Raw genomic sequence first — 12,553 nt, forward strand, 5'->3', positions numbered from 1 at the left:
AAAAAGTGTACTGGGGAAAGAGGCACGTCTGAGGTTGGATACTTGTGGCAATAATAAAAATAGTTGTCTGTCTTGAGGATGTATCATTTGTCATTAGGAAAAAAATAAAAGGAAAAAAGGAAATAATAGTAAGCTAAATAAAATATATTTATAATCATGTTTTTCAGCAAAATTGAAAACGAATGAGAACTAATGAATGCCAATATGGCATTTTCCCCTAGGATGTAATTGGAAGACCCAACCTTCATTCAAATTTTTGGATTTGCATTCGCAGTTTCTTGTGAAGAGCACCAGATTCAAAAAGTAGTCCCTCTGATTTTCTTCCTTCCGGTAAAAATCTAGTGCAAGAGTCTACTTATGATCCAGGAATTGGCAGAAGGTCAGATTTCTCAGTGCTCTATGTTCCTATCTGCAAGATCATCCGGTGGAGGTATTTAACACCTCCACAAGAAAAAGCTAAGATTTATGGTAGGGAACATGACCTCCTCTTTGTCAGCGATTCCTCACCTTATCATCATGTCAGCAGAATTTATCACAGGGATTACAGTAAATGGATTTCTTGTAATCATCAACGGTAAAGAATTGATCAAAAGCAGAAAGCTAACACCAATGCAACTCCTTTGCATATGTATAGGGATATCGAGATTTGGTTTGTTGATGGTGTTAATGGTACAAAGTTTTTTCTCTGTGTTCTTTCCACTCTTTTATAGGGTAAAAATTTATGGTGCAGCAATGTTGTTCTTTTGGATGTTTTTTAGCTCTGTCAGTCTTTGGTTTGCCACCTGCCTTTCTGTGTTTTACTGCCTCAAGATATCAGGCTTCACTCAATCCTATTTTCTTTGGCTGAAATTCAGGATCTCAAAGTTAATGCCTTGGCTGCTTCTGGGAAGCCTGCTGGCCTCCATGAGCATTGCCGCTGTGTGTATGGATGTAGGTTACCCTAAAAACATCAACAATAATGATTTCCTCAAGAATGCCACACTGAAGAAGACTGAACTCAAGATAAGGCCAATTAATGGAGTGCTTCTTGTCAACTTGGCATTACTATTTCCACTAGCCATATTTGTGATGTGTACTTTTATGTTATTCATTTCTCTCTATAGGCACACTCATCGGATGCAAAACAGATCTCATGGTGTTAGAAATGCCAGCACAGAAGCCCATATAAATGCATTAAAAACAGTGATAACATTCTTTTGCTTCTTTATTTCTTATTTTGCTGCCTTCATGGCCAATATGACATTCAGTATTCCTTACGGAAGTCAGTGCTTCTTTGTGGTAAAGGACATAATGGCAGCATTTCCCTCTGGACATTCAGTTATAATCATATTGAATAATTCTAAATTCCAACAACCATTCAGGAGACTTCTCTGCTTCAAAAAGAATCAATGAAATACAAACAATCCTGAAAAAGAAGAAAGGTTCAATGAAGAGCAGAAGCAATGTTAAATATTGTGTATTTGTTTGACGTGGATTCGATAGACTTATATTTTGTTTTTGTTTACTTATGTATTTTGTGTGCTCTCTTTCTGGCAATTTCCTTCTCCTCTTCTACCCCCAGGACATGTGAAGCACTAATTTTGATGTTGGATGGATAGGATATTTTTTCCCCAGGGACTGTATACTTAAAACATATATGAATACATATATACATAAAATATGTAAGTATTATGATACTAATACATTCAAATAATTAACATTTGCAGTAGAGTGGCAGTTGTATAAAAAAAAATCAGAGAAGTAAAAAGACTTCATTTGGTTAACCAAAGTAGTTCTGTTATCTGTTTACTCAGGTCACTGAGAATCTTCTGTTTTAGATGAGCAAAATCACATTGATTTAGGCTAAGACATGTAACAGTATAACCAATTTGTCTATTTGGTTAAACATAACTATTTTTCAAAGAGCATCATTAGTGTAACTATTGTTAAAATTTAAATTATATATTGAAAGTTTCTGTATGTCATGGCAATGAACCCAGATATGCAGATTAAAGTCTAACTTTGCTTTTGATATCAGTTACTAGTTCAAGTTGGTAAATGAGAAGATGCAAATAGAGCTAGCATTTATGTGCATATACACATACAATCCATGGTCTCCATCTCTTACAAGATGAAGAAATATTTTCTCATCCCTTGAAGTGTTAAACTCCTGCCCAGAGAGAATAGGAGTGAGGTTGTTGACATCGAAGTCTCGGTAGGAAAATGTTTAGCTGATGTCTTAACCCCTTAACTGGTGCGTCAATTTCTTCCAGCTGGAAATATTGCCCAGGGTATGGCATCAGCAAAAGACTTGAAGATCTAAGGTAAAAGTTTTGAAACATGTTGGTAGAGTTGAGTGGATTCTGCTCTATAAAGATCTTAAATAGTCTTGCTTTAGGAAAGAAAAATAATTTTTGTCATATTTTACATCTCACGATATCTATTTTGAATTTGTGAAACCCTGACTCCTAAACAAACAAATAAAAAGAATTGTAGTTACTTTTAATTGTAAATAAACTGTGATTAGGTGACTTAGAAGTTGCAAGGATGAAAACAAAAAAAAAAAACCTAGATGTGTGTGTACATGGATTTTTTTAATGTTATAAAATATTTTTACACACAATCGTTTGCTTCATTCTCAGAACATTGTGTAAAATAGGCAGTGCAATTATCTCAATTTCTGCATGCAGAAGTAAGGTTTGAAGAGGTCGTTACACATACCTAAAGTCCATCAGCTATACTCACTGGAGAAATTGGAACTCAAATGTGGCTCTTATGTCTCTAAAGCCAGTGCTCTCTTATTTGGTTTTCTTCCCATTCTTATTTATAGAACTTTAGATCTTGAAATTTATGATAAAAAACAATCAATGTTCAACCTATAATCAATGATATCCTATGACCGTTCTGTATTATGTTCTTAAACAGTCAACTTAAAAATATTTCAAAATCTCTGAATTATTCTATTATTTGGTCAAATCCTTTATTTTTTATATTTATCTCATATTTGGTTTGCTAATAGTCTGAAGTGATCTGAACATAGGTCCCCCAATTTACAATTTAATATCACTTGACTCCAGGAAATTACCATGCCAGGCTCACTCGTTATGAGTCAGGTAAAACCAGACTCTCCCCTGGGAAAAACTGGATTCACTATGTTTACAGCCTGAGTTCAGGACAATTATGTAACTGGAACCTACTCCTTAGGTTATTCAACGACCTGTGCATCATCCTGGAGAAGCCCCATGGCCCCTTGTTCTAAGGCCAAGCTGGAAGTCTCACTAGTGCCAGTGCCTGAATTACATAGGTAGTCATGACAGATATTTCCATATTGAGGTCTGATACCATTGGGCCACTTATATCCTCTACTATGTTCATTTATTTTTTTAATTTAAAAATAATTTTAATAATTGTTTTTTAACTTGTAAAATAATACATAGTTAATGTAGAAAATTGGAAAAATAAGAAATGTAAGAAGTGAACCTGATAGAATCCCATGTCAAATTTTCATATACATTCTTCCAGCATTTGACATCCATGTGCATACATATGGAAATACCACTATACATGTATGTGATGTAATTTATGACATTATGGAGATTGTGCTGTATATATACTTTATGCTATATTTTGATGTAAATTACATGTGTGAAATTTTGCATTTGTAACAACTTCATAATGTTTCATTTTATGGATGTAATTTTGTTTCTTGTTTTTAATTTTTTTAATGTTTATTTACTTATTTTTGAGAGACAGACAGAGTGCAAACGGGGGAGGGACAGAGAGAAAGGGAGACACAGGATCTGAAGCAGGCTCCAGGCTCTCAGCTGTCAGCACAGAGCTTGATGCGGGGCTCACAATCATGAACCGTGAGATCACAACCTGAGCCAAAGTCGGATGCTTTACTAATTGAGACACCCAGGTACCCCTGTAATTTTGTTTTTAACCATTCATGTATCATTAATTTGTATTTCCATTAACAAAGAGAACAGTAGAGTTGAAAATAAAGTTTATATTACTGAAGAAAATGAAAAGGAGAGCGCTCAAACAAAAAATGAAATAAAAAATCTACAATTAAAGAACAAGGAGAATCTTTCGTTATTATTACTATTTATACTCTTGTTATTATCATTATGATCACTATTTATAGTAACCTAATTGGTACTAATGCCTTGAAAAATTTTGGCACGAGAATTCCTTGACATAGATCTATGGGCATGGGAGCCCTTGGAATGAGCCTATTGGCATGGGAAACTTGTAATGATGCCATGGGCTGGGAATTCCTTGGGTTGGGGCTGTGGCATGGCAGGCATTTCAGGATTTCATCAAGTCTATATGAAAAGGCACCAATGCATTTATAAGGAATTCCAGTAATCAGGTAATTAAACTTTTATTCCAGAATTGCTTTACTTTTGGTGTATATTATCTCACTGATTGTCTCAACCCGGTAGAGCGTATTATTATCTGTAGTAAATATGAGGAAATCTAAACTTGGAAAGACAAAAGATTAGGTTACTTATCTAGACCCAAATCAGGCCTTCTAAATCTAAATTCCTAATTTTTTTCTAAACATAACTGTGCATCAAAGTTGCCTGGTGACTATTTTTAAATTGTGGATTTCCAGGCTTATCCTAGACTTGCCGACTATAGTCTCTGGGGATGGAGCCCAAAAATCTATATAGTAACCATGTAGGTGATTGTGATGTAACTTGTTTACTGACTAGGGTTTGTGGTCCACCACATTACAGAATATTAATGCTACTAAGGGAAGCCTTAAAATATATATTCATGTCAATGTAAAGTCTTTCTTGGGAGAAAAATTTTAAGGCATTTAAAAGGCATTCTTTTCCTTCACAAAATATTCAAGTTATAGCTCAACTTTCGTTTAGACTTTTTTGGTTGAAAGGGACTGATTCACATTTTAGTCACCTAATGTATGAAGGGACCTGCGGAATGCACATGAAATGATAAAGAAGAAACACTGTCATGAAATCCAAAAATAAAAGCTGAAGCCAGCTGAGTAAAAGGAAACTCTATAAACAGAGCTCAACAGCCATAATTTGTGGAATCTCTTCTAATGCTCATCCAATATTATGAGTCAACCTCTCCCTGCACACCTACTTTTCCTTCTCTCACTATATATGGTTGAAAAAAAAATACTTTTTTTCTGCTTATACGTAACTCCTACTTCATCATAAATACAACTAATTCTACCATTCTGGACCTTGACTGTACCTCATGACTTCTTTCTATTTTATACTTGAACACATACTGGCGTATGTGATTTGATTTATTTCCCTCAATTCAAATTTTTCTAGGGTGTATCTGATTACACATCTGTCATTGTTGTTCAGGCCATCATTAGGTTCCCTGGCATATCTAGGTACTGGCTATACTTGGGTCAGGGGTCCAAATCTGAACCAATCAGACTCAATCTGGAAGGTAAAGCCACTGGTCTACCTAGGGCTCCCTGTAGCTTCAGCTGGGCTGTGAGCAGGGAAGTTTCTCTGAAAGCATCTTGGTGTATCGGGTACCATGATTATTATGAATCCATATGCTTCCATTATACCTCATTTTTCAGGACTCAGATAAGGCAAGGGATACCCACAGATCCCATGAAGACTTTTCAAGTCATTGGGAACTTAAAATCCACAAATAAGAATTTGATCTATCTTCCCTGTAGATATTTGGTCTTTCTTTCCCATAGAAATTTTATGTCAAAGAAGACTTTTGATATATGTGGATGAGGTCTTTTACAATATGAGACTAAATGTACACTGCTCAGTAAATAAGTAAATATTAAGAGTCAATTATGTAGGCACACTGAGAGGTCCACGTGTTTGCATGTTTATAGTTCTTAGGCACATCACAGCTGTTTCAGATCAGAAAATGAGTTTGAGAACATCTGTGTTTGTTCTATTTCTTCTGGCTTCTTCCTCAATAGACACAGGTCCTTGTTACTCATCTCAACACTAGACAATGTATATTTAATTAATCAATAAAAAGTTTTAGTTTTAACCATTGGAAATAAGTTACCAGAAAGAAGGCTTTTCCAAGTTAATCCTGCTAATCCTGTACTTATTCTCTGGCACTACTTAAATAGTAAAATTTTTGAAAATTAAAGTCTTCCTCCCAGGGATGCCTGGGTAGCTCAGTCAGTTAAGTGTCCGACTTCGGCTCAGGTCATGTTCTCACGGTTCATGGGTTTGAACCCCATGTCGGGCTCAGCACCGACAGCTTGGAGCCTAGAGCCTGCTTTGGATTCTGTGTCTCCGTCTCTCTCCCTCTCCCTCTCCCTCTCTCTCTCTCTCTCTCTCTCTCTCTCTGCCCCTCTCCCACTTGTGTGCTCTCTCTCTGTCAAAAATAATTAAATAAACATTAAAAAAAGTCTTACTCCCATATACCCACACATATTTACCCAAACTTTTGAAACAATAAGAATTGCAAAATATTGTATGAGAATTCCTTCCATTTTATAAGACAAGATGGATTCTACTGAAGGGATAAATAGGAAAATTACCAATAACTTTCACATAAGTAATTTCAGGATTAAAAGAGGTAATACAAATTTCTCTGGGGTTATGAACAGGCTATTGACACCTACTAGTGGCACCTAATATGATATGATATATTGTTTTCAGAAGGAGATAATCTGATAATAGCATGGATTAGCTCTATATCAGTTGGTTGGCCCCTGATTTTATGGAGAAAAGAGTAGATCAATTTCAATAAGATGTGCGCTCTGGCAAATTATTTCTCCATGTGTTTGACTTGAATGGGATGATCTCAGTATGATGTCCAGGGACAATGGGAAATAGAAGTATCTTATACTAACTTTGCAGATTTTGTCTGGGGTTTTGCTGTGTGTCACAGATTACTCAGTACAGAGGCTCCCTGACACATGGAAAATAACAGCCAATTTCATGCTTCAAGTTAAGGGGAGTTAGTCATTAATGGAACTCTTACAACGTTGTGTTATGAGGCCATGTTATATGGGAAAGATGAATGTAAGAAAATATTTAATTTCTAACTCAGGGAAATTATAACAACAGATGCCTTACAGTGTCACTGAGCACACAGCATTTTATGCTCAAAATACATAAGTTACATTAATAAATGCTCTTTCAGTGTATGCCAAATATTGTTCTCTAATTTCCCTAAGGGTATATATTTTTACAGAGGTGATAAAGACAATGGAAATGACACTCCATGGAATTAATGGGAATTAGAAAGGATGGGGCTTTATTGACCCAGTTTTCTATGTGATGATTCTGAACTTTCCAATTTGTTTGCATTTTCAGAGACCCTGGTGGTTGCGATTTGTTTTACTAATTAGTTTAAGAAGTTGCAAAGTCTGTGCTTATGTCCCTTTTTAAAAATCTTACTTCCCCATCATGGTCTACTAGAGTTTTTTCAATACCTAGCTTCATGGAAGTAAAACAAAATGACAATTCTTTTTCCTTAAACCATCTTTAAATTATTAATAAGTTTTGGTTTTGCTTTTCAAATATATACTAAGTTTTTTAAGAAATTTCTGTAGCTCTGCCAGTATTCTCGAGTGTTGTACTACATGTGCTATAATGTGTTAAAGCTTCTATAATAATTTTAGTTATGAAACATGTTTTTAAAAAGCAAGGATTTGCTACCGTACAAAAGGAATTTTAGAATCTACACCAATAATTCCCTCACTATTCTCTAAAGCAGAGCTTCTCAAATTTAAACAGACAACTGAATGACCTGGGGGGGTTGTTAAAACACAGTTTGCTGCATCCCACCTCCAGAGTTTCTGACTTACTAGAGTTAGAGCCTGAGGATTAGCATTTTTTTCTTCTTTTGAGAGAGACAGAGAGAGAGAGAGAGAGAAAGAGCAGGCACACACGTGTGCAAGCTGGGGAGGGGCACAGGAGAGGGAGAGAGAATCTTAAGCAGGCTCAATGCCCAGCGCAGAACCCAATGCAGGGCTCCATGTTGTGGCCGTGAGATCGTAACCTGAGCCAAAATCAAGAATCAGACGCTTAACTGACTGAGCCACCCAGGTGCCCCAAGAATCAGCATTTCTAACAAGTTCCCAAAAGGTACTCATGCTGGTGGTTGGGGACCACACTTTGGGAACTACAGATTGAGAGTCAGTATATTGTAAAGGCTATGAACCTGGCCTCTGAAGCCAAATTGGATGGGTTTTCATCGTGAGCCATCTGATTATTAGTTGTGTAATCTTGAGCAAGTCATTAGACCCGTTCCTTCAGTGTGTCCTCATCTGTCAAATGAGCTAATACAAGTACCTATTTCTAAAGCTTTCTGTGAGATTGAGTGTGTTAACAAGTGTAGAACACCGAGGACAGTGTCTAGCATAACAGCAAAGACCTTGTATGTCCAGATATTTAATAAGTCAAGAAAATAATTTAATTTCTACTATGTGGAAGGCATGAAGATTATTTCTTAAATAGAATTTTCTATTGTTTTGAAATTGGACAAAGAGAACTAAAATTCTATAATGATTCTTTGAGAAAAGAGGTAAAGTATGCTTTAGTTTAGAGTGACAAACAAGGTTAGTATTTTGATTTGGTATGAAGGTAGGAAAGTAATTTTGGCCTCTATAAAAAGCAATAGGCTGACTGATGTGGTAAAACAGGAAGTAGTAACCACCAGAGGGAGGAACCACAAAAGTCAATAGCTCCTGAAGATGGGAGTGAAGGAAGATATCAAGAGGCTGAGGGGTATGATAGAAAGGGGGATGGGAAGGCAGTGTTCGCCATCTTGCTGGGTTCTCGTTTCAGCTGTGGGGTACTGTTGTGTATTGTAGATACTTGACCTGGTAATTAAATATGGAATCAGGTAAGTCCTTCTTTGAAACATCACTCCCACTTCATCAAGGGATCATGTTTCTATTGGTGTGATTTGAACATAGATGACTGATGGAGAAAGTCTTTAACTATAGTAAATTTGAGAGGCCCTTTAGAAGAAAGGAAAACAAACAAACAAACCAAAACACAAATCAACAGACAAGCTTTGAACATAAATAATACCAACCCAGGCATTCTTGGGCTTAGGGTAGTACAGCCAATGTAGGCACAGTGTGAAGGCCTCCCATATAGTTAGAGTTACTTTATTCATACATGGCCCTGTGTTGGAAATAAACTTACCATGGATGTATCTTCATTTCTGGTAGTGATCAGAAAGCACCACTTTCCTACAGCAATAACTAATCATGTTAGAAAATCTATTGTAAAATTTACTGAGGTTCTGTGGTACAACAAGCATGGCTGTCTTAAAATGCCCTTGAGAGCTCACCTTGATCTACCTGGAAAATGAGACAATTAGCATAGGGAGGCTCTTCCCTCCTCCTAACAGGAGGGGTTGCTTCCAATCTCAGCTTCCCACTAGATCCTTAGTATTTTTCTCAAAAAATAGGAATGCAATTTTGCACACACCTCCAGAGTCATCAGATGCTGAGCATCTGTCTTTCCTGGACAATCCTGTGAACAGCTGGCATCCAAATTCAGTAAGGCTGGTGCGCAGATAATTTGTTAGTCAGTTTTCTCTGGCCCCACCCCCTTTGATGAAGTTGCTCTCAGACTTGCTCTGCAAAAGATAAGAGCAGTAGGAGGAACTCCTATCACCCAGAATGTTCACTCGCAGTGTGTCCAAGATCAGGCCCTGGTCCTCATCATCTCTCTAGAGGATACTAGGGGATCAGAAAACTCAAGTCCTCTTTTCCTCCAATCTTTGCTTGTCTAGTTTTTACCCTAATAAAATCCATTCCCCAATCCACACTGTGTGACATGTCAGGTGGCGAACACACAGAAGCCTGCCTTGCACTACTGAGTCGGGGGTAAACTCAGGCATGTCTCATCTCCAGGATCTACTCTTTTTTTTTTTTTAATTTTTTAAATGTTTATTTATTTTTGAGAGAGAGAGCGGGGGAGGGGGGAGGGGCAGAGAGAGAGGGAGACACATAATCGGAAGAAGGCTCCAGGCTCTGAGCTGTCTGTACAAAGCCCAAAGGGGAGCTCAAACTCACATACCATGAGATCAGGACCTGGGCCAAAGCTGGTCGTCAACGACTGAGCCACCCAGGCACCACCCTTCCAGTTTCTACTCTTATACAACCTTGTCGCTTAAGGTTTCAAAAGATGCCACCTCATTTCCTACTGCCGGTTCTCCCATTGTTCTTAAATGTAATGCATTTAAGTCTCATGGACCTGAATTCATGTAAATAACTATGTTATTTTATTATCTCCTCATCTCTCTCAAGCTGTAATTCTTTCCTATTCATGTTTGTTATTTTCAGTGTGGAAATTATTCCCTTTGATAAAGAAAGGAGATGAAATAAAAGCTAATCTGTTTAGCTACCTTATGGTATCGGTTAAGATAATTTTTTTCCTGCCCAAGTAAAGAAATTCCCTCATTCTTATTTTCTTATTCTGAGCATAATTTAAAACCTATTTTACTTCCTTCTTAATTTATAGTGTATTTTGAACTGCAGCTACTAGTTATATGACAAGATTATTATTCCAGTGGATTTTAATTTTATTCATTTGTATAAACATATGTTATTCTGGTAACTTCTTTACAAGTGTGCATATTCCTTGGTACCTGGAAACATGAAAGTGAGAGTGTGGAGGTTTTACTTTGCCATGACATGTTACCTCCCTAAATTTATGGAGGCCCGGCAACAGATTCTCGGACAGCCCACAGATACTCATGTGCAGTAAAATTTTATTATAAACTCAAAATTATCTACCAAAGAATAGATTTTTGGACGGTCCCACACATAACTCAAGACACTTAACTATGAGATAATATTTCCCACTCAGAATATTCTGGAAAGGTGCTCATGAAAGCATTAAATAGAATTCCAGTAGTTTGTATGCTGTTTGCCCATCCAAACCACCTTCCTTTTCTCTCCTTTTTATTAACAAGGATCAGAATTGATCTTAGTTGCTCTAAGAAATCTTTGGAGATGTTCTCAAACTTCCACGATCTATCCTCATTAGTTTTTCATGACAGTAACTGTCAGGACTGATCTCTTGACATTTAGTACTTTGTTTTGTGATGTATTCTCATAGGTTGTATGTTTTCTAGCCGATTATTATTTTCTTGAAACCTGGGGACACACTGTATGTATTTTGGAAACTAATATTAGTAAACTAAACACAAATAGACACACCTGAACATATATTTTTGAGAAAGAATCATGCATCTCTATGCAAGAAAGAGAAAGAAAATTAGGTAGCATAAAGATAGGTTAATTTTATTTCCAAAATTGTAGAAAATTTAGTATGTTCAATTCTACTGTCATTTTCATAAAAATAAAAAAAAACAGTAAAATTGAACACTGGGAAAAACAATACAGGCAAATTGATCTTTGTGGCTTTAGGTTATAAATGGAGATAAAATTGTAAGTAACACACTGCCACCCAGTGGCAAACTTTCACTGTAAATGAAATAATGGTTTGTATAGTCAAAAGACTCCAGCCATTAGGAGTCATTGGTCAGGAAATTTAACATCCCATTAGAAAAATATGAAGAAAAGAGAAGTTAACACTCAGATCATAGGGAATTTCAAACTAAATGAGAGTATATATCTAGTCCAAATCAAGCAAACAAATTTAAAAAAAAGTAAGAATAAAATTGTAAGCTAATTGGAAACTTGAATTTTGCCTAGATACTCAATATCAGTGAATTGTTATTCATATTTTTCGATATCGTAGTGGTGCTGGGCTTACGCTTTAAAAATAAAATCATTTTTATCTTTTAGAGTGAACATTCCAATGTAATCACTGATAAAATGATGCAATACATCAAATTAATATGCAGAATGGAAGGAGATACATTGGAGCTATATGTGAATCAGTTTGGGTTATAAATTGAAACTTTTTAAAGCTGACTTATGGTTCCATGGTGATTCATTACACAATTCTGTCTACTTCTGTACGTGTTTGAAATTTTTCTATAACATTTTTTTTCAAATTTCCCCAGACATTTATTACCATTAAGTATAGGATTTGATTAATAAAAACAGAGAGCTTTCTCCATAAATTGTTTCACAGAAATCAGTAGGTTAGGTCATGAGTTAGGAAGAACTTCTAATCTTTGTTTGCCTTAGAAATGAACATTGAGGAGATTAACTGGAACCTTCTTAAGCCCAAGCTAATAAGAGAGTTGAAACAACTGCTCAAATCATGTTTGTATCAAGTGTCAAACCCACGTTGACTTATAAAACAGATTACTAAACAAATAACAAAAGGTGAATTGTAAAGACTTATTATTTAGTAAACTGCACTGGAGTGCAATTAATTTGTCTCTCTCTTCTCTCAATATTTACTAAGTATTGGGCTTCCAAATATGCTGATTTTCCAGCCTTTCAAAAAAGAGCAAGGGAGTTGTTGCCTTGTTGCTAGGTTTTAGACAACAATTAGAGGTCCCACTTTCACTTTTTTTTCCTACTCTGACTTGAGTCCTTTAGGAAATTAATTCAGTTTCTTAGCAACCCAGATGGTTAAAACTTAAACACACTTCGGGTTCTTTTGTAAAGCAAAGGCTAGTTTCCCTTATAAACTATGTGTTTGTTTAG

General features: G+C 36.1%; 1 protein-coding gene across 1 annotated transcript; it reads left to right on the plus strand.

The window, feature by feature from the left end:
- The first annotated feature begins 477 nt into the window (after positions 1 to 477).
- LOC115500436 (taste receptor type 2 member 9-like) lies at positions 478 to 1,392 on the plus strand. Its single transcript, XM_030294843.1, has one exon. It carries the CDS (start codon positions 478 to 480, stop codon positions 1,390 to 1,392), a length of 915 nt encoding a protein of 304 aa, XP_030150703.1.
- Positions 1,393 to 12,553: the final 11,161 nt, after the last annotated feature.

Source organism: Lynx canadensis, chromosome A2 (genome assembly GCF_007474595.2).
Source record: "Lynx canadensis isolate LIC74 chromosome A2, mLynCan4.pri.v2, whole genome shotgun sequence".
In the NCBI taxonomy this organism is placed as follows: Eukaryota; Metazoa; Chordata; class Mammalia; order Carnivora; family Felidae; genus Lynx; species Lynx canadensis.

What these genes read in the sequence shown, in the direction of transcription:
- LOC115500436 (XM_030294843.1), top strand. Translation starts at nt 478, where the DNA reads ATGACCTCCTCTTTGTCAGCGATTCCTCACCTTATCATCATGTCAGCA.